Source organism: Bos javanicus, chromosome 13 (genome assembly GCF_032452875.1).
Source record: "Bos javanicus breed banteng chromosome 13, ARS-OSU_banteng_1.0, whole genome shotgun sequence".
Taxonomy (NCBI): Eukaryota; Metazoa; Chordata; class Mammalia; order Artiodactyla; family Bovidae; genus Bos; species Bos javanicus.
In genome coordinates, this window is record NC_083880.1 from 5,287,117 (window position 1) to 5,310,376 (window position 23,260).

The window sequence follows — 23,260 nt, forward strand, 5'->3', positions numbered from 1 at the left end:
GTGACCAGATACTATTGTCAGCTTGTAAATTGTTTCATTCCTAGAAAGTTCTTTGCCATGATTCTTTGCAAAAAGTTAGACCACTTGTAATGTTATACTTTAAAATAACGAAGGAAAGGCAGAGTTCTACAGATTCACCCACTCCTTCCCTTCCCCAACACACACATATCCAAAGACAGGTTTTTTTTTTTTTTAATGTTTGTTCTTTTATGCACAAAACAGTTATTCCCTCCCCAACTCATTCCAGTTTATTTTGCAAGGAACTCTTAAAACTGTTGATGTAAAACAGTTTAGACGTGTCTTCAGGCTTGTTTGTGTTTTGAAATCTTTAAACTTTGCTGTGTAGATGATCAGAATTTGATCAGTCAATCCAAAATACTTATGGTAGTACAGAGATTTCCAGCATGTATTAGGGATTGAAGAAGTTTTCTCTACTCTGGTGTTTTGTGCTAGTTAACTTTTGGACTATCAAGCAAATTCTGTAAGGCTGATTTTCCCCATTTTACTCTCAGCAAAGAAAAATAGTGGAAAACCCTTTGATCTGATGGACCTTGTAGTTCAGCAGTAATGCTGTGCAGCTAAGGCGGTAACTTCTCACCTAATCTTCAGTTCAGTTCTGTCGCTCAGTCATGTCCAATTCTTAGCGACCCCATGAATCACAGTATGCCAGGCCTCCCTGTCCATCACCAACTCCTGGAGTTCACTCAAACTCATGTCCATCGAGTTGGTGATGCCATCCAGCCATCTCATCCTCTGTCTCCCCATCCATCCTTCTCCTCCTGCCTTCAATCTTTCCCAGAATCAGGGTCTTTTCCAATGAGTCAACTCCTCGCATGAGGTGGCCAAAGAATTGGAGTTTCAGCTTCAGCATCAGTCCTTCCAATGAACACCCAAGACTTATCTCCTTTAGGGTGGACTGGTTGGATCTCCTTGCAGTCCAAGGGACTCTCAAGAATCTTCTCCAGCACCACAGCTCAAAAGCATCAATTCTTCGGCGCTCAGCTTTCTTCACCTGATCTTAAGGACACAAAAATCACAGCAGTATCATCCAGAAATAAACAGCTGTGCATGGCATGATATGCTTCCATTTGTCCCATTTTATGTGTCTGCATAGATACACTTTTAAGCAAAATTGGTACTTTAATTTCATTTGTAGTTTTAAATATTGCCCCTTTGCGAATATATCACAGACATTTCTTGTGCCCTTAAATCGTCCTCAGAAGTAAAATTTTAAATGATGGATATGTCAAAGTTTGTTTAACTAGGTTTCTCTTGTTTGACATATTCCATTTTTAGTGTTTGGGAATATGATATTAAACTCTAGTTGCAAATCTTGGCCCTTTCCATTAAGTGACCTTAATTACCTAATTATTTGATTGTGCTTCCTTTATGCATAGAATGGGGGTAATAATTGTGCCTGCAACATAGAGTTTTGGAGCAATGGAATGAACCAAATAGAGCAAGGTCTTCAGCAGAGTCTGGCAGAGGAGGTAGGTAGAAAGTAATACACACACAGGTCGAGCTGGGGTAAAGGCACTTGTCTGAAAGCCTGGATGTCTGTGACGCCTCAGGCTAGATTTATAGCAGAACTCCTGGGGCAAAGGTGAACTCCTTTATAACTCCTGAGGCCTGTTGCCAAATTGCTTATCCCAGGACACACTGATTCCCTTACATGCCGGATGGCCTTCCTGTAGTGTCAGCACTCCAGTGTTTAATCTTGCCTAATTTGCAGGAAAAAGGTGGCCTTATTTTAATTCATATTATTTTGGTAGCTAGAGAAATTAGTAATTTGCTTTTTATTCATTCATTTGCCTTTTGAGAGTTGTCTGTTCAGGTACTTTGCCCATTGTACTCTTAATTGATGAATAAAATCATTTAATAAATGATTTTATTTATTTAATTTTTTTTTTAATGATTTTAAAACGTCTGTTTAATATATATTAGATTTGTACAATGGCCTCCCTGGTGTCTCAGTTGGTAAAGAATCTGCCTGCAACGAGGGAGATCTTCCCTGGGTTGGGAAGATCCCTTTGAGGAAGGCATGGCAGCCCACTCCAGTATTCTTACCTGGAGAATCCCCATGGACAGAGGAATCTGGCAGGCTACAGTCCATGGGATCACAGAGTCTGACACGGCTAAGTGACTTAGCACAGTACAGGTTTGCACATTTAATTTTCTGTTAGCACACGGGTGTGAACTGTCTTACAGCACCCTCTCCTCCTGAGTCAGCCCTGTCTACCAGCAGATCTGTTAGACAGTCCACCCTTTCTTCACTGGGTTGTGGTCTTCCATTTTATATTTTAAGATCTTGACTAACTTTTGGGTCTGATTCTGTTTTAGGTCTTACTCATCAGTGATTGATCTCTAATCTTAATCCATGCTAAATCTTTTTAATTGTACATTTAGAATATATGGAAATATCTGCTAGAGGAAGTCACACTATTCTTTTAAAAATCCCACTTACAGACATCTGTCCTTTCAGATAAAAATGATCTTATTATCTTTATAGTAGTACATGCATGTAATTAAATGTAAGAGTACTGAAATACTTAAAATAAGTGGCCATCTCTCCATCCCCTCAGGCTCCTCAGTGGCAGCCTTTAGGCTCTTGATGGGTTTTTGAGTTTTTCACTGGGGCCACAAGTACCATCTTTTCCTCTTGGGCTGGTCAGAAGCTGGTCCTCTGGTGACACCCTGTGCTGGGGAGAGGGTCCAGCTGCCAGTGATCCTGAGGCCTCTGGCTGGAGTCTTAGCATCCTCTTCACTTTGGGGAAGGTTCTGGTGCTCTTGCGGTCTGAAGACTTAATCAGGTCCAGTCTGTTAGGGCTCTGGGACTGAGGGCCAGAACTCTACAGTGTGCAGGTGGGAAGGGCGTCCAGGAAGTCGGGCTTAGTTTACCCCGCCTTGACCCTTTCTCCTCCATTCTTGGAGCAAACTGGAGTGCTTCTCAGCTCTCCTCACGGGCGGTGGGGCATCTCACTCTCAGGTCTGCTGAGTTGCTGTTTGTCTGTCTGCTTTTCACTTTTGTGATTTTGTTGTCATCTTCACTACAGGTCTTTCTGTGCTTGATGCGTGTGTTCTGGAAAGATCTCTTTACTGACATCTATGTGGCATGTAGAAAGAGGATGTTTGAATGCTTGATGTTTTGTTAAACTTGCCGTCTTAACCTGGAAGCCTCTGCAGATGAATCCTTAGACCTGAGAAGTATCCAGTGATTTTGGTTCTTTGACGAGAATCGTCACGTATACATAGAGTAGTCTGTTTTCCTGAAGGGATGTGAAAAGTTACACAGACCTGTCTGTTAGCGGAGGTGTTTTGTTTGCTTGCTTAATCTTTATTAAGTCCTAACATTTCTTGTTAGGGTTCTCTTAGGTATTTATGTTTTTGTTGCTATTGTGAAGGGTTCATCAAGTTGGCTATTGTTGGTATAAGATGGTTGTTGATTTTGTTCTTTGTATTATACCTGGCTGTTATTCTAAGAGCTTTCCAGTTTATTTTTTGGGGGTTCCTAGTTATATAATCAGTTGTATATAGTGACACTTGTATCTACTTCTTTCTAATAATTATACCTTTTATTTTGGTTTTATGGCAGACTGCTCTAGTGTTAGCCTTTTGGAATATTATAAAATACTTTTGGAACATTATCAAATAGTAATGGCAATAATGTGCAAACTTTTGTTCTTTAATAGGAAAAACAGTAGTACAGTATTGGCTTTTGTTTATCATAATTTCTCATCAGGACAGAGAAAATCTATCCTTTTATTTCGAATTTACCTAGAGGTTTTTTGTTTTTTTTTTTTTTAAAGAGATAGGACTCATTTGAAAAGACCCTGATACTGGGAAAGATTGAGCGCAGGAGGAGAAGGGGACGAGGATGAGATGGTTGGATGGCATCACCGACTCAGTGGGCAGGAGTTTGAGTAAACTCCGGGAGTTGGTGATGGACAGGGAGGTCTGGCGTGCTGCAGTCCATGGGGTCACGGATAGTTGGACAGGACTGAGCGACTGAACTGAACTGAGGAATGGAATATTAGCAGATTACTGTTAGCAGCTACAGTTATCACTAGTATTTCTTAACAAATCTACTGACTTGAGTCCCAAATATTAAACTGGAGTAAATCCTTCCCTTTTGAATAGTTCTTTAGAAAAATAAATTCCGTTCGTGACGAAACTGAAAGGTAACGTCACATTCGGGGCTTCGCGGTATCTCGGTGGTAAAGAATCCGGCTGCCAGCGCAGGAGGGGGACGGGTTCGATCCCTGGTCCCGGAAGGTTTCCAAATGCTGCTGAGCCGCTAAGCCTTCGTGCCGCAACTACTGAAGCCCGCGCGCCCTGAACCCTGTGCTCCTCAACCAGAGAAGCCCGTGCGCGGCCGCGCGCGAGGATCCTTCGCTCGCTGCAGCTGGAGAAAGCCCGTGCAGCAGCAGAGACCAAAGTAAAAACAAATACATTATTACACAATTATAATTATTATATAATTATAATTATGTAATTATTATAAAATAATACATTATTTTTAAAGTCTTAAAAAAAGACAACGTATTTAATACAATACTCATGTTTTCTGGAATGGGGGCTGAGTGGGATTTTTCCAGGGATTTTTCGAAAGAAAATATTGCAAATTGCAACAGTCATCTCTCATCTTTATCTCTTGGCAGCATTTGATATAATTGGTCATTCCCGTTTTCATTTGACGTTCTTCAGTTGATTTTGAGGACACCACAGTCTCCTGCTTTTCCTTCTGTATCACTGACTTTTCAGTCATTTTTAAATTCTAATGTGTGCTTTTTTTCCCCCCACACAGCCGTTAATTTGGAGTGCTGAGGGCTCAGTTTTTGTAGGACTTCTGTCACAAACAATTGTAAGATTTTAATAAAATACCATGCAGCTTAAGACTCTCAGTATATACTTCCAGCTAGGGTGGCACTCTTAAACTCCTAATGTGTGTTATCCATCTCCTTTCTTGACTTGAATATGTAAAAGATACTTCACTTTTAAAGACTAAAGCAGAATTTCTGATCTTCCTCTGCAAACCTGTCCTCCCTGTAGCCTGCCTCAGTTACTGTGTTGGGGTGGTTCTATTTTTCAGGTTATTTAAGTCAGAAACCTTGGAATCATCCTGACTCTTCTCTTTCTCTCCCACTCTACATCCAGGCTGTTAGCAGATCCTGCTGGTTTATCTTCCAGATGTTTCCACAATCCTGTCCTCAGAATAAACCCAGGAGCTCAGCCTATTTTCCCACCTCTGCTTCAAGCGCCTTCCTGCAGGTCTCCAGCACCTCCTGCCTGGGTGGTTTCAGTGGCCTCTCCTTTCACCATCCTGACGTCCCTTTAGAATGTTATCAGCCTAACAGCTGGAGTGATCTTTTTAATACATAGGTCAGATATGCTTCAGATTCTTCACCTGCTTTCCATGTCCCTCAGAGTAAAAGTCAGAGTCTCATGATGGTTCACAAAGCCCAGTGCATTCTCTTTCCCCCACTGTGACCTCCCCTCCAGTCCTTTCCCTGGAATGGAATGCTCTCCAGCCAGCCAGCCTTCCCTCCTGACTGACCCTGGAACCCTGCAGGCACATTCCCCCTTGAGATCTTTGTGCAGGGTGTTCACTCTGCCTGTGTCCCTCTGCACCTTCAGGTCTTCACTAAACTGCAGTCTCAGCAGTGATGTCCCCGCTGTTTACAGCTGCAAACTATGCCTCGTGTCCTTCGTGGAATGCGTTATGTTTCCATTTTTTTGTAGCATCTAAATTACTGTATGACTTATTTATTGTTTTTGGTGAATCTCCCTGTCCCTGCTAGACAGTAAGTTCCATGTGGCCAAGTATTTTTATGTCTGTTCATTAATGTGTCTCAAGTGTCTGATACACAGAATGTAGTCAGTAAAATTTTTTTGAATAAATGAATATAGTCTACTTTATTTTTTTCCAATGACTTTCTTATAAAGCAGGGTAGTTGTATAGCATCTTTGGATCCAACACTGGTGATTTAGCATCCCCCCAGCAAAACAGAAGTTGCAGAACATGTATAATTCATAATGGATATAATAACACAGAGAGTGGTTATGAGGATTAAATAGGGTACTGTCTGTAAAGTGCTGAACCCTGCTGGAGTGTAGGAACAGGCCACTTAACTGTCAGAAAGCCTTAGCCAATTGCATTAATTCACATCTGAATGATATGAATTAAATTCTAGAATCTGCTCTCTTTGGCTTTCAGTTTTTAACCAATGGGGTGAGGAACATTTCAGAATAAAGGGGTCTGCTCTCCCTGGTGAGTATCAGCGATCTACGGTTTGTTTACTCTCTAACCCATCTCAGAATGGGACGTAGCCACTTGTTTTCGCTTTTCTGTGTTTTCTTGCTGTTCAGACATCTCCCCATCTCTAAGCCCATCTCTCTCCCCATCTTTAAGTCGTTTTTCCTCCAATGTTCCAGCTGAAATAAGTTCTTATATAAGATGGTTTTGAAGTCCTTCAGAGCCACAGAGAAGCACATAGTTGAACATGGTATTAAATCCACAAAATCAAAGGCAGTCAGGCCTTTGGCCTCAGTTTCCCCGACAAGCGTGCGTTGTGGCCATCCCTGCAGCAGAGCAGTCATTTACAGTTCTGCATACAGTCTCTTAGTGTCTTTGCTGTGCTTCAAATATCAGTACGTCTCAGAAACGTCAGACTCACTCTCTTTCTATAGGGCACGAAATGTTCGTGTGTTTTATACTATTGGAATTGCTGTGCAATTAAGTGGTGTCATGTGCCAGAAGATGATTTTAGGGATCATGTCGGCAGCCAAAGAATAGACCATAAACCAAAACCATGATGTGTGTCATCTCTAGAAATGCATAAACCCAGTACCAGTGAGGTAAACACAAATATGAACATTTGCTTCAATTTCTAAATTGTTTCCTACAAAACATATCTAGTTCCTTATTATTTTTTAATCTTAATTTTTCAGTAATAGTAATGTGAGCAGGGTAGGTCCCCATATTTAGAAGGTGTAAACATTTTAGCCATGATTACCATACATATTAGAAATAAAATGTCATAAGCACCACTGTTCTGAATGCATCACTTGATGAATTTGTGTTGTCTTTGAAGCTCCGATCATTGTATTTGTGTTTCGTTAAAACAAAGATTCATTCTTTATGAGTTATCACTGTTACAGTTTATTTTATTTTGAACTCTTAAAACAGTCAGTGCTGTTGGCCAAGGTTGAATGGAAAGCACTGCTTTTCTGCTGTTGAATTACAAAACACCCCTTAGTTTAGGCTGTTAATGGATAGCCCACTTGGAAAGCACACCTTGCTTTTTACAGTTACACACCTGGGCTGGGACCTGGGCAAGTACAATGTTTGTTTTCTTTGTGAAGATTTTCTTTTTAATTGCCACCTTTTCTTGTATTTGCCAGTTTTTTAGAAGTGGTGATTTTGCCTGTCCAGCACCAGCAAACACACCTACTCTAGCAAGGGGCTGGTTTTGGCCATCAGCCATTGTACTGTGAGCCTCTGCAAAGACAAGGGCTTACATCTAGACCATCACCTATTTTCATCCCTGTGTTCATGGGATGTGCAGTGGCAAGTCAAGTGTAGTAGTCAAACTCCATCTAGATATGTTCCTGGGAAATGACCTATATTCCTAGAAAGTTGAGAGAATAATAAAATTCTTGACTAGGGTTACAGCAAGCCTCTCTTCTTAAAATAATGTTAACGTCCACATTAAAAGTGTGAGAAGCTGCTCCCCTTGCAGGTTCAGATACCCAACAGCTGTTCTGGCTTTTGCTTTCTCTCTGACACAGCCCTTGCCCGTCTCCAGCCCCGTGTAACACACCCACTGTGTGCACCCGAGGTCTCCCCCCCCCATCCCCCGCCCCTGGTCTCTTCCCTTAGTCCTCCTGCAGCCTCAGGAGATGAGCTGAAGAGCTAGAAGCTGGCCTGGCTGCAGGAGCGGGTCTCTGGCGGCCGACTCCCCACCCCTCCGCTGGAGGATTTCAGCACATACTAGTGAACGCTGGAGAACGCCTTTATGGGAATGAGTAGATTTTCTAGTTAATGTAACACTATTGAACAAGTCTTTCTTTGGGACTATGGGATCAGCCCATGTGTACGTGAGACTCTGAGCTGTGTTGTTAGCCTCTTTCCGCTGTCCGCACCAGGAAGGATGCCTCAAAATGCCAGAGTTGGGCCTGGACTCCAGGACAGCACACAGCTCCCGACACATTCTCAAAATCCTCACCAGATCGCCATGTACTTGACCAGGAGGGTGTCGATTAGAGATGTCAAAACCTAATGGTGTTTGGATTGGGCTATAGGAAAATCAGATTCTTGAGATCAGATCAATCTGTATTTTGATTTTCTAGTCTTTCTTTAATAATAATTACTAAATGTAAGGTAGGTAGGAGAATCACAAACCTACTGACACAACCTCTAAAATCTTTTGAGAAAGTGAACACCAGCTCTTTAAGGAAAGGCAGTTTTTAAATGAAAAGTCACAGCTAGTAGATATATTCCCTTTGTTTGGACTTCTGCAGAGTCCTAACCTAAATTTTATTTCCATCGCACTGTTTTCAATTATTTAATATAGAGGAATATTTTGATACTACATAAACCACAATTAAAATGGTGTGTTGGAAGTGGAGGCAGTTTCTGTCTAATGTATCTTTAAATGAAGGCAAATGTGAACAAATTCTCCTAAATGTTGGCAACCATGTTACTACTTCTCATTTTCCTGTAGCAGAGAGCAAACTATCAGAGAGAAACTTGCTTCTTTCTTGCTGGTTTATGTGACGCTACTGGAGACAATAGTCTCCTCAAAGCTCATTTAAATTTCTTTCTTAAGATCTTTGAAGAAGATGTCTATATCTTGCAGCTTGCATTTGAATTTTCTGAGGACAGGACAAAGTTAAGGTGCCAACCAATGTAATAAAACATGGAATATTAGCTCCTTGACTGCTGTTTATTTTTTGTGGCAGAGATTGTCATTTTCTCATGTCTTCCATTCTGTCTACCTAATAGTTGAGAATTATGCTCTGGGAATTAATTATTATTTTCTGGAAGAGTAGAACCAAAAAACAGGTATGTGTAAAACCCTGACCCTGATCACTTAAAGTTTTTTTTTTCTTTTTTTTAGGAATCTTCACTAAAACTGCTAATAGCTTACCACAATTACACTCAGAGTAAAATCCAAACTCCTTATGTCAAGTGGGCATCAATGGTTCTTATACTTTTTGACTTCAGGATTCTTATACTTTTGAATATTTCAAGAAACCCAGAGAGCTCTTGTTTATGTAATATTTACTGAAATAGAAATGAAAACAAAGAAAAAATTTAAATATTTTGTTTAAAAATAAATGTTTTGATTGAAGCTTATGAAGAAAATATGGCCTCACACAGATAGCAGCTGAGCATTTTAATAGTCTTTTGAGATAATTGTGGATATTCTCTGATACCTCATTGAAACTTGAATGATAATTTCTTAAAAGTTGATTGCTGTGTGGAATCAACTGATGAAACCATCAGTGAACTTTCTGTATTACTCTTATACTAAAATCCACTGGTTTGCTGTATACTTTGAATGAACGTTTTACCAACATGCATGATTCTTTAATGTAATTGCAGTACTATTAGAAAATATTGGTTCACTGAATTATGCAAATCTTTAAAATGTTGACATGTTTCTTTATACAGTGTTAAAAAACTAATGTCACCAACTGTTCATCAGAAATGGTCTTTCAGAAGTCGGTGACAGTCTTGGGAGGCTATCAAGCTCATAGTGGCACAATCAAGAATTCCAAAATTCCAACTTTTGCTCGAAGTTTGAATTTTTTCATTTGCAATAAATAGTCGGCTCATTGCATTCATTTTTAAGAAATGTCTTTTAAATACCTAAGTGTGAATAAGCATATTTTGCATATTTTCTCAAGTGCATTGGTGTTCCATGAACTAAGTGGCTGGTTCAGTTCTCACACAATTTTTTCTTTTTCCCATGCCAACCATTCTGTTTCAGTTTCACCAGAAGTGCTTTAAGCATACTTTCCACTTCATCACATAAACTGTTAAGAAAATGTATACTCAAGGATTGAGATTTAATAAAATCAAAAGTTTTTACTGCTGCATCTCCCGGAGATTCCCCATGAGATGGTCCATTGATTATGGCAGAAGAACACACAGTAGCTAATCTGCCTTCACACAAGCTGTTTCATCAGGGTTCCTAAGTCCCCCAAGTCCCCCAAGTATGAGTTGGGGAGGCATGGGGAAGTCAAGACCACTTGACATGCCTTTCGGTGATGTTCACTCTGGCTGCTGAGGGTCCACTGGAGTGACCATCCAGGTTTAGGAACCAGCAACTTCAGCTGTGAAAGGAAAGAAGAGTCCCCGAGCCTGGTGGTAGACCCATCCTTATGTGTTTGAAGCCCCCTTTTCTGTTTGGGGCAGAAGGCAGGGCTTTTGGTGATGCGTCACCACCGCTGGTATCACAAGGCAGTTTCAGAGGGCTTCAGTACCTATGTCAGTTACCGTCTGAACCAGTGCAATTCAGACCTGCTTAAAATACTTAATATGTTAAAACACACACACTTTAACCAACAGATGCAAAACAATGTGTTTACTTCATCCCACCTTCGAAAAAAATGTGTTCTTCCAGCCAGTTGAACTTGTTATTTAGAAATTCAAGCTATATTTTTTGCCAGTACACAATACAAGCCATTACTTCTTAGCAGTTTAATCCTACTAATGCTTTTAAAAATCGCTGCTGGTGGTAAGACGAATAAACACACCAGCAAGAGACTGCAGCCATGGCTAGGCTGTTCAGCTCCTCCACTGTTGATGGGATCATTTCCATTAATGCTTACTCCAGTAATGTCAGATAGTATGTAAACTGAAGTTGAGAATTCTTTATTTTTGGAGGAAAAAAACAAACACATGATTACTTAACACTCTAGTTCTTTACAGTAGAGTGTTTTCGTGGAGACACGCACATGTTAAGAAGTGAGTTTTTCTGCTTGTGCCTGTGCTGTGCAGTAATCTGAAGTGTGACATTGCCCGTCCCTAGCTGTGTGGCTTGTTTGCAGGATGGGGGTGAGTTTCCAGACTATTCATATACTCAGCCCTAAACACACAAGCCTGTTTTATTACTTTGTTTGAAAATTGGGTATGTCTAATGTAGTGGAAATTCACCCATTCAATGTTAAGTACAAACGAAACACATTTCAAAGCCACATATAAACGTCTTTTTAATTACCCATTTTTTAAGATTATTCATATGACTGCTTTCCTCCTTTCATGTGAGTCGCTGAGAATTTATTATCCTTCCTAGTTCATTAAATCACTAAAATTCTCTACTGGTGCTATGAATAAATATGCTAGACCATGAGCTGAGACCAGTTGATAAAGGCAGCTTTGTCCCGGTAACGGAGTCTTGCTCCTCATTAGCCCACACTTCTCTCTGAGTGTGTGAAGATCTGTCTTCCAGTAAGTTTTAGATGGTAATGAAGCGAAGCCTTGGTCTGAGTGCATGTGGGGACTTGCTTTAAGTCGAGCTTTAATAGTTTCAGTTGGACTAGATGCTCGGTGGATGCAGGGTTATAAAGCAGTGTTTATGCTCAGACATGTTCAGGAAGCCTCAGGACACTGTTGCCCAGATGTCTCAGTTCTTTACTGGTGTCTCTTGTGGCTTCACCGCCCTCCGCTTCAGCCCAGGGCCAGTTGCACTCCCTGAGGCAGTCTAGGGTTCCAGGTGGATTGAGAAGTGCTGCACTGGCTCTGTCCTGCTGTAGAGCAGCTGGAAGGCGGCTGTGGGACTGGTGCTGTTGGGTCTTGCTGGGAGGCCCTCGGAGAACTCACCTCATCAGACCACCTAAGGCAGTTGAAACGTGAGGCAGTGCGTCTTGGGGAGGCCCAGAGACCCTCCCTGTCGAGGAGTCTCAGGACTGCATTGTGAAGGACGAACGGCTTCTAACAGTGAGGATGGCAGGAAGCAGCAGGCTCATTTCAGTTCGAGAACAGTCTTGTTTGTAAAGGGAGTCAATGAAGAGGACAGGTCACAGGCCTTGGAGGCAAGTCGTGGAGATCCAGAATGCACTGCAAACTGTGGCTTTCCCTCGCCGAGAAAGGTGAGGCAGGATTTCGGTGCTTGGTGCGCACTTCGAGCATGCTGATGCAAAGACAGGCCACCCTTCTTCCCCTGATGACCTCTTTAGGAAGAGCAGCACAGAGCAGTTGGTTAAGACCTGGCCACATGCCACTTAGATAGCACTTTTCATTTCCTTTTTATGCCATATTTTAAATTGTTTGGAACAGTGCTGCATTAAAGAAATGCTGACCGCGGCCAGGTCTCCTGTACTGAGCGCTCAGGGGATCGCGGCGTCCCTGCAGCTGCCTAGTGGAGTGCTTATGCGGAGGCCTGGCTCTTGTAAATTTGATCACCCTTTTCAGAGACTGTCAGCTCTGCCGTGGTTTGGTTCCAGTCATCATCATAACAGTGGCTCTTGTATGAGTCCATGCAGTTCTTGACTGTGATGAAATGGTTGCCTCTCCGAGTGTTAACTAAAACAAAAATCCCAAACCAAAAATTTGAGGTACTAACAGTTAAGTTGCTACTTTTTGAGGATGTATTTTGACTTGAATGCTTTTAATTTGTTCATTGTGGTTAAGGTGCATGTGTAAATACTCTGCCTATTTTTATGTGGTGCGGAGTTTGGGGAGACCCAAATTTGAGTACATATTTTCATGAATAGTCTTGACTTTCTAAGTGAGGCTTACTTGAGCGTTGTTTTATAAGCAGTTGTTTTATTCTATATCTCTGGGTAGTTCAAGTATTGACCTACTTAAAGAGTAGCTTTTAATTAAAAAAAAACTTGCTGAATATATTATTAGAATGGAATTTTTGTTTGAAACACCTTATTTTCTTAGTTCTGACACAGGCAATGAAACTAAGTATTCTGCTAAGTCGCTTCAGTTGTGTCCGACTCTGTGCGACCCCATAGACGGCAGCCCACCAGGCTCCCCCGTCCCTGGGATTCTCCAGGCAAGAACACTGGAGTGGGTTGCCATTTCCTTCTCCAATGCATGAAAGTGAAAAGTGAAAGTGAAGTCGCTCAGTCGTGTCCGACTCTTCACGACCCCGTGGACTGCAGCCCACCAGGCTCTGCCGTCCCTGGGATTCTCCAGGCAAGAGTACTGGAGTGGGTTGCCATTGCCTTCTCCAATGCATGAAAGTAAAGAGTGAAAGGCAAGTTGCTCAGTCATGTCTGACTGTTTGTGACCCCATGGACTGCAGCCCACCAGGCTCCTCCGTTCATGGGACTTTCCAGGCAAGAGTGCTGGAGTGCAGTGCCATTGCCTTCTCTGAAACTAAGTATAGAAACCCTTCAACTTTAATTCTGATTAGAACAGCGTGAGAGATGGAAGCAACAAGGGGTTCTTCAGTGGTGCCAAACAATTATTCCTGCAGCGAATGGTGGTGGTCTCTGAGTGTTACTTGGTGTTGATACAGTTACGGTTATGCCAACATTTATAGTCAGTATGCCTTTATACTGTGTCCTTCAAAACATCGTGGGGGAACTGTAGACTTTAAAGCTAATTAAAAGTAGCATAAAACATATTTTTTTTATTTGGACTTAAAGCAGAAACAGATTTTACTTTGAGTTTTTGCCAGAAGCTGGTTTCTATAATAACCCTCTGTCACAGGCTTCTAATTCTATTTGGATTATTTGTTAGAAGATATTTTTGTGGCTCAGTATAGAAATGCATGTGCGTTTTTCATTTTCATTTGGTGGTCTCCACTCCAGAAAGATAGGGTAAAAGTTGGGCCTGAAGGTGCCTGGTGATTTCAGATGTGTTTGTGTTTTCCTGTAGCACAGTTTCTCTCTGTGTAGCACATCTCTTATTTTTAGATCTTGTATTGTTTGCCTAAAATAACTATATTTCATTCTAGTCACATACATTATAAAAATGAAGGAAGGCATTTCATTAAATAGTAATTAATTGAGGCCCTTGTGGACATGTGTGGTGATGGTCAAAACACAAAACTGATAACTAGTCTTTTCTGTGTGGCTTTGCTACAATAGGAAATGAAATTTTTTTCTTTGAATCTGCCTTGCCTTTATCAAGAGTATCCTCCTGCTTTTACAGTGGTGAAAGTATTTAAGGTGACACATACCCTTACTTCAGGTGTTGTGTAGTGTGTTGAGGGAGCAGAGCTGTGCTGTTGTTGCTGCTGCTGCTTAGTCGCTAAGTCGATCCAGCTCTTTTGCGACCCCATGAACTGTAGCTGGGCAGGCTCCTCTGGCCACGGGATTTCCCAGGCAGGAATACTGGTCCGAGTTGCTCTTTCCTTCCTCAGGGGATCTTCCTGACCCAAGGATTGAACCCACATCTCCTGCATTGGCAGGCGGATTCTTTACCGCTGAGCCACCAGGGAAGCTCTGGGGGAGAGGAGAAGTGAAGTGAAGTCGCTCCGTCGTGTCTGACTCTTTGTGACCCCATGGACTGTAGCCCACCAGGCTCCTCTGTCTGTGGGATTCTCCAGGCAAGAATACTGGAGTGGGTTGCCATTTCCTTCTCCAGGAGATCTTCCCCACCCAGGGGTTGAATCTGGGTCTCCCGCATTGTAGGCAGACGCTTTGCCGTCTGAGCCACCAGAGCAGTGCTTATTTCTAAGTGTCATTGAGTGACTTAGGGCAAACACACATGGTGATGTGACTAGTATTTGGGAATCTTATTTTATCTTGAAGAGCATTTTCACTACCTTGTGGAGGTTGGGGAAGTTGGTTTGCAACACCTACCCTGTTAATAGGCCTTCCCAGGTGGCACCAGTAATAAAGAACCCGCCTGCCAACTCAGGGGTTGGATTCAGGGGTGATCCCTGTCTCGGGAAGACCCTCTGGAGAAGGAAATGTCAGCTCACACCAGTATTCTTGCCTGGGAGATCCCGTGGCCAGAGGACCCTGGCGGGCTACAATCCATAGGGTCACAAAGAGTATGACTGAGCATGCATGCACTCACCCTGCTAACAGCCAGAACTGATACAGAACACCTGGTTTGAAGGCTGTTGGGATTTCTTCTTCCTGTTCCATGTGCCCTTCGGGAAAGGGTGACTTCATCTGATAAAGCCACACATTCCTTAGTTAAGTGCATAAATGAAGAGGCCTTTGAATTTTAATGATCTGATTATGGAGATATTTTTGGTTATTATCTTCCAAATATCAGAAAAAATAAATATATGCTAGCTAAAGTAAAAAAAAATACTTAGGAAAAATTTTTTTTCTTTTGACTAAAACATTATTTTCCTCCTCTGTCAACTAAAGCCAACAGTAAACCTGGAGAAAGTTGCAACCATGGTGGGCAGGGCCTTCCCTTTGGCATCTCCGATGGGATTAACGTCCCCTTTGGGGTCAGAGCAGCCCCCGCCTTGGGCCTTCTCAGAAGACATCTCCTGAGGCCTGGCTTTAGTTTATCCAAAATAGGCTTTACCATGTCATCGGTTGTCAACAGTAGTAGTTGTCAGTTGAGGATTTCGATTATATATTAATACTTTATCAAATGACTACTTGATGAAAGCTCTATTATTCTGATGTAGTTCAGCCAGAATTCTGAGCCATCATCTTACCTGGTTAGCAGAATAATTAGCCAATCTAAAGAAGAGAGCCCTTTTTTTTTCCTTTTGAATTATGTATATTTTACTTTATTTCACTGACTGTAAGGAGCCATCAGTTGTAAGGTATGCCTTTATGTACCAACAAGAACATGGAGGAGCTTAAAGTTATAGAATGCCATCAATTATAAGATTCAACCCAATTTCAGAGATGTTAAAATGTTGGCGGGGCAGTGAGAGAAAAAGGAATGTTACAATCAGTAAACTGTAATACATGTCTATATAATATATAGAGTTTTAGGTGGGTTTTGATCATAATCATAATGTTAAAATATAAAGAAGACTATATTAAATAAATCATTATTTCTGCCAAACATTATACAGATTCTTTAATTCTAGAAATCTAGATAAGAGATTATGTAGTCAGCAAGTTTACACATGAGGAAACTTAATATGAGATCACCCAGAGTACATGTAAATTAGCAATTGATTACCTGGTGTACTAAAGTATCTTAAACTTTACAAAAGAGATCATAGTAGTAGTCTTTTAAATATCTATCCTTAGAGTATCTTGTATGATATATTTTATATGGTCTTTTTCAGGATCACCTCATTTAACATATGATAGAGAATGATTTGGCATTTAGATGAGTTAATAGTGCAAACAAAGTACACCCAGACACAGCTATAATCATCAAATATCGTGTTAACTGTTACATGAAATTTTAAAAGAATCATTGTTTTTGCCTTCACAGAATTGTCACATTCTGCCTTTGGACAGTTTACCCAAATGTAACGTACAGTTTAAGGTTGAATGGGACTTGGTGAGGAGGAAATGACACAAAGGAAATAGCCCACGAGCTTCCTCCCTCCAGCCACATGGAGACATGCCTTGCCCGAGGATTTGTCTTAGCTTCATCATACTTGGTGCTAGAATGCACGTCGGGTCATTGTTGAGAGGCCAAACTGAGTTGCTACTGTGGACATTGCTGAGTGGCTCTGGACTGCCTGCTGCTTTGGGCTCTCTCAGGAGGAGGGCACAGCTGGGCATCTGCCAGTAGGTGGTCTTGAAGTCCAGGGACACTCAGCCTGGAGTGTGTCTTCCAGGGGCACAGTTGAGAGTTGGGTGGGACCTGGTCACAGTGCACCCCAGACATCCTGATTGAGCCTCACCTGCAGCTTCGGAAGGAGAGGTGCAGCAGCCCAGGGCCATCGTGGTGGGGCCGAACGAGCCTGCAGATGGATGAAATGTCCATGCTGTAAAGCAGGAAGATGAGGAGGGCAGGGAGCCAGATTAATCTTTGGGTGTTTGTGTTTTGAAAGATTGTATCACAAATGTTCCCTGCTTTGGGTACCATTGTTGCTAATAGTGGAAATTTACCTTTGCAGAGTGTTTTCAGCTTTTATCAAAGTGCTTTCACAGACCTGTAATCTTGCCTTTCAGGATCCTCCTGAGAGGAGTGAGCTGAGCGGAATCACCCCATTTGACAGACTAGGAGAAGGAGGCTCACAGATTCTGAGTAACTAACCCTAAGGTCATGTATTATTGGCACTTACTTTTTTCACTATACTGTGTTGCCAATGCTTGACTCAATATTTATTTCCAAATTTAGCACACATATAGTCTTGTTTTCCAGCAGCTGCTGCTATCTTTAGGAACTGTCAACATTTTGTCACTTATATATGTACTTTTCCCCCTCCAAAATCACAGGCATAACTTTTGCTCAGTATTGAAGAGAAAACTAAGCAAAACCAAACACTGTTCCATCGTAATGTGTCATTACTCTTCTCTGTTAGGTTCTGGAAATGTCCAGCCTACCTTCTTTAAACTTCAGTCTTGCAGTAAACCAAATACAGGTCCAGGCAGGAGTGCAGGGTTAGAGCAAGTTAAACAAGAGTTGCCAGCGCGCTTAGTTGTTGACATAGGATTTGTTGGTGCTAACCGTGAATGGCTGGTTTTCTAATTTTCATTTTGTTGGAGAGCCTGTTCTGTTACTGCTTCCCCATGACTGCTGTGCTCCTGGGTTCCTTCCTGTTACAGGTCCTCTGCATTTCTTTCCAGAAAGGGGCTTCACATTTGTCTAGCAGTTTCTTCCTGCAGGGCAGAGAGCATGTGTATGTTCATGGTTTTAATAGCTGTAAATTTGGACCTGTAGTTTTCTTTTAAAATAGATTAGAAATACAAAGATAAAGCATTACATAAGGATGTGGGGTGATTACTGTGGGCGAAAATTAGAGTGAATAGAACAGACACAGTTGAAAAAGCAGTCAGGGAATCTGTACCCTAGTCCAAACATTGCCCACAACCTAACTGTGGAGTTTTCTCAAATCCCTTCATCTTCTGGACCCCTTGCATTAAGTCATTACTCTCATATTTTTAGTTCCAAACCTTACTCAAGTCCCCCAACTGAATAAACTAGTTCAGTTTAGTCACTCAGTTGCCTCTGACTCTTTGCGACCCCATGGACTGCAGTGCACCAGGCTTCCCTGTCCATCACCAATTCCTGGAGCTTGTTCAAACTCATGTCCATCGAGTCAGTGATGCCATCCAGCCATCTCATCCTCTGTTGTCCCCTTCTCCTCCTGCCTTCAGTGTTTCCCAGCATCAGGGTCTTTTCCAGTGAGTCAGTTCTTCGCGTCAGGTGACCAAAGTTTTAAAGTTTCAGCTTCAGCATCAGTCCTTCCAGTGAATATTCAGAACTGATTTCCTTTAGGATTGACTGGTTTGAGCTCCTTGCAGTCCAAGGGACTCCTTTCAGTCCAAGAGATATGAAGGTAGGGTGTCTGGCAAACCTTCCAGTGGTAAGGAAGATGAACTAAGTGAGTTTAAATCCTGTTCATAGTTTTATTATTACTGGGAATTGGATGGAAAGAGATAAAAGTGATTGAACTTTCTGGCAGTTATAAAATTATCTTAAATCCACTGCTGTTAGCTAACCTTTTAAGCTTGGCTTCTAATCTTGGTCACCCTTGCATGCCTGACACCTAATATACTGCATGATCAGCATATTGTATTTTGAGAATACTTTCATAAAAAATTGATGGGCTTCTTGACTTGACCTATTTATTTACTTTATTAGGGCAAATTAACCATGTCTCATAACAGCTTTGAAAATTCAGGACATGTAGGAACAAGTGATATGCTAGACAGAAAGAAATTTTAGAGGTGAAATTTGATGGTAGATACTGGGCTGGTATTCTTTATTCTTCAACCCAGTGGGTATTCAATATTCTTTATTCTTGTAACCCAGTGTTTCTGGGTTACAGATTCAATAGAGGGAGTTTTAACTATTTGAAGTTAATTTCAAGGGAAGGAAAGAAGCCATTATTTGTGTTTAATAAATAAACTATAGAAATAAAAGCAGAAAATAAAAGTGATATGAATATTTTGACTATTCAAATTAACCTGAGATTTACATAACATTTTATGGTGTTCTGCATCATAAATTATTCTAAAAGACAGATATAGCTTCTCTTTTCAAAAAAATAAATACAAACTCCCAATTTTGCACGCAGTTTGAGGGATTTCATGGGCCCCATTAGGTTGATGCAGGCTTGTATTTTTCCTTATCTGGTGGCTCTTAATCCAAATTCCCGGTAGGAAAAAACCCTGGATGTTAAGCCTTAGAAGTCCTTAGAAATAATCTAGACCAGTGTTACTTCAGCTGTGGTCTTTAAGTCAGGTGACTGTATCAAAACCAATATTTAAAAGAAAAGAATAAAACAGAAAATATCATAGTGTTTCATAACATGCCAAGCATAAGTTTAGTTTTGTGACCTGCGTTTTCCTTTGTGTATAGATCTCTGTGTGTTTATGTGTGTCACTGCTAGGTCTGAAGACAAAAATAGATTTCTTATTGTGGATTGAGGGTAAAGTTTGAGAAACACCCATCAATTCTGGATGAACCTCTTCACTGTGTAGGCGCTTTAAAGGCTAAATGATTTGTTCAGACACTCTCCCTGCCGGCACGCATGCACACACACACACACAGAGCTCTCATTTGTAGTGGCTAACCAGGACTGAAGCAGACTATTTGATTGCTAATTGTGCTGCACCACAGTGCTAATTTTTTGAAAATTAACTGTGAGATAGATTATTTTAAAAATTAAGTTATTCATCTGTTCCACACTTGGCTTTTTTTTTAATCCTTCATTTTTCCCACTAATTGTCTCTTTCATCACCGTTTGAAATAATTTGGGCTTGAGCTTCTTTTCCTGAGTATTGAAAAGTATTTGGGGGCCTCCCCATTGGCCCTCTTAGTCTGCACATCTGAATCATAGAATCTGACTCTTAGGGGCTAATCAGAATTTCAGAACCAGACATGAAGGTTCAAAATGAAGTTATTTTGAATTATTTGTCCATTCATTTGAAAATGGAATGTGATATGTGGCCCCAGATGTTGAGAAGACCTTACAACATTCCCTTATTCCGTTATACAAACCTCATCTGTATGAGGTTTTCTCAGACTTGAATGTCATGGAAATGGCTTGGAGGGTTTTGTTGAAAACGCAGATTCTGATGCAGAAGCTGGCCGAGACCGAGGTTTCCAGCAGCACCCCCAGGAGATGCTGCTGCTGCACCCCGGACCACATGAGCAGGCGCAAGTGCCATGTATTAACTGCCTCATCATCGTGGTAAGAGGGAGCTCTCGGCAAGCTTTTGTCATGGTTTTATTAGCATTTTCATGCCTTTCCAAACTGGCTACAAACATTAAAATGTCTTTCTTGTTTTTTAAAAACTGGATTAGTTTTTGTAGTGAAAGACACGTCTTGAAAACAGCCACGCTCCTCAGTCCCCACGGCCGAGAGGAAGGGCAGGGCCCCTCTTGGCAGCGCTGTTCTAGGTGATTCCAGGTTAACACACTTTTCCAAGCTTCTCCGCAAAACTTAACTTTCTAAATAAAGAGCATTTTCTAAAATATTATATAATTTTCTTTCTTAAATTATTACGTGCACTTTCTCCTTTATTCTAGCCACATAAGAGCAGTGTTTTTTTGTAGGCACAGGTGAAGGCTGTTGAACTATATGCAAAAAATGAATAAAACCCACAAAACTACATGCTTGTGTCTGCCTATTATACTTTTTCTATTTTGTCTTTCCAGCTGCTGGTAAGTCTGTCTCAAAAGCCTTCATTTCCCCTCCATTCTAATAGATTACTTCTGACCTAAAAAGCCAGCTACTAGATTTGTTAGAAATACGCAGGGAATTATCCCCAGTCAAAAGGAGCTGCCTGGCATGGAGCCTGTTCCTGGGAGGGTGGTGGTCAGGAAGCTCAGTAGCGCGGAGCCTGCGCGAGACCCTCTGGCTCTAGTTGTATTCTGAGAAGGCAGCTCTGGAGGAACGCGCTCGCTCCTTCTCCGTGCCCTTCTGCATGAGTTTTGCTCCCTCCCTCTCTGTCGTTCTGGCTCACACACACACTGGTGAAGTGAATTGGAAGTGTGTTTGCGTGGGCGCACGTTCATGTGTGTGTTCACCCTGTGACTGAGAAGGCAGTACATGTGGCACAACAAACCAGGGGTGAAGAACCTGTGCTAAAAAGGCCATGGTTCTCTGCTCACAGTCTGTCCTGCAGAGGCTTTGTAAACAGGTCTGAGAATAAAATGATGACAGTAAAGAGGGCATTCCTCGATTGACTTTAGTGATTCAGAGTCCCAGGGATTTAAAGTCTGGTTTCCATTGTGCTCTGTGTAGTAGATGGTTGGTTATAACCATGACCGAAGGGCCCGTTCACTGGACCCTCGCTGTCAGGCACTGGCTGTTCGGATGGCAGTGGTGCAGCGCCGGGCTGTGGTCCTGCAGGGGCGGCAGATGGGGCGTGTGTGGGGCCTGTCCTTCCTCAGCAAAGCTAGAAACTGTTGGAGGGTTCACGTCTGTGGAAACCACACAGGAGTTGGTATTATTCTGATTCAAAGCAGAGGGAACCTGTTTGCGTCTCAACTACACAGCATCAGAACATACATCATTTTGGATAGCCTTGTTAATGTGTGTTAGAATTTGAGGATTATACTCTAAAATTGTGATGAAGCTAAATGTAACCATACCATTTAGTTTGGATTTTTCGAAGTTCTGAACAGGGCCCCATTTCACATATTTTTAGTGAGTTGTAACCTTTAAATGCTGATTACCAGATTGGTCTCATTTGAATCTTATTTTTACATCTAGAATGAGTTTTATGTTTCAGTGCAGCTAAACCTGCTGGTATCATTTTAGTCTAATTAACAGTATTTTGTGATCTGGGGCTCCTATCAAAGTTCATCATAAGAGCTAGAAAACCCTGGGAGGTAAAATGAACACATGACCTCATCTCCTGTTTTGCACTAGACTCTAACTTGCATTAAAAGAGACTAAAAATGAAAAAAGAAAATTTTCATTCTTTTATTACATTAGGCGTTAATAAATGTGTTTAATATGACTTCTCTATGTGTAATCCCTCTTAGCTGGTAAAATGGAGGGCTTTGTTTGAAGTACTAGAAACTAAATGCTGCCAGGAGAAGGATTTTACTAGAAACATAGAGTAGATATCAGTCCCTAAGCTTTGTTAATTGATCCTGCTTGTTTAACCGGGGAAATAAAAATGCACGTCTGCTGAAGAGAAGTCTGTGGACATACACTCTTCCTGTTTTCAAATATGTTCCGTAGGTGTTTATCTTAGTTAAACGTACAGACATATAGTAGCCAAGAGAATGCAACTGCTGCTCCTTTAACGTCAGAACTGTGCACGCTGCAATAGGTGTCACTGTTTGGCTTGGCCCAATCAGGGTTGGTGACTTCAGCTATTGGCTCTGAGCACTGGCTGTCTGACTCCATCTGCAGGGCTGTAATACCTACTCTCCTCCGGTCCATTCACCACACAACTTCAGCCGGCTGAACAGACTCACGCAGCTCCAGCACATCTTGATAACCTAATTCAGAAAACAAGCACTACGGCTCTCTCTGCCTGTCGTCTCCTCTCAGTGTAGCATTTTCAGGTCATCTAGGAAACTGGGTTATTTTTATGAGCAAATAAGAGAAACAGGAATCATGATGGGGATGTATTTAACAGACCCAGTACTGGATAAAACTTAAAACCTGTGTCTCATTCAACATAGTAAAAAGGTCACCTTGCCTGCCTGAGAAAAGAAGCAAAATATCAGCTTGTTGGTTTCTGTTTTCATCTCAGCTCGTGCTAGCCTCTTTTCCCTGATGCTCGCACCGACTTGGGATATCTGGCTATAAAGAGAGACCTACTGTACTCATGGTAGATGACAAGGAAAGGAACATGAAATGTCTCACCTTCTTCTTGATGCTTCCAGAGACGGTAAAGAACAGGTCCAAGAAAAGCTCGAAGAAAACAAATCCAAGCAGCAGCAGCAGCAGCAGCAGCAACAGCAGCAGCAAGTTGCCTCCAGTTTGTTATGAAATAATTACCTTGAAGACTAAAAAGAAGAAGAAGATGGCTGCTGATATATTCCCCCGCAAAAAACCAGCCAGCTCCAGCAGCAGCACTGTCCAGCAGCACCACCAGCAGAATCTCAGTAACAACAACCTTATTCCTGCCCCCAATTGGCAGGGGCTCTATCCCACCATTAGGGAGAGGTAAGTGCCGGGCCAACATATTTACTTGAAAAGTTTTCCTGTGTTGAAGTCTCTGCTTTTACACAACCTGTAATGTATTTTAACATAAATCTGTGTTTCCTCTT

The 23,260-nt window shown here is 41.7% G+C and overlaps 1 protein-coding gene across 3 annotated transcripts in view; it reads left to right on the forward strand.

Annotated features, from left to right (window-relative positions):
• BTBD3 (BTB domain containing 3) overlaps positions 1 to 23,260 on the forward strand; it is a 33,479-nt gene that overhangs the window by 2,085 nt on the left and 8,134 nt on the right. Inside the window, exons 1-2 of one of the 3 annotated variants that reach the window (XM_061435618.1) lie at positions 4,520 to 12,099; positions 22,874 to 23,156. In XM_061435618.1, the coding sequence (XP_061291602.1) occupies positions 12,063 to 12,099; positions 22,874 to 23,156 (320 nt within the window). In that variant the 5' untranslated portion in view covers positions 4,520 to 12,062. Of the gene's footprint in view, positions 1 to 4,519; positions 12,100 to 17,671; positions 23,157 to 23,260 lie in introns of those variants that run through there. The other 2 variants (XM_061435619.1, XM_061435617.1) reach the window with 2 other exon arrangements.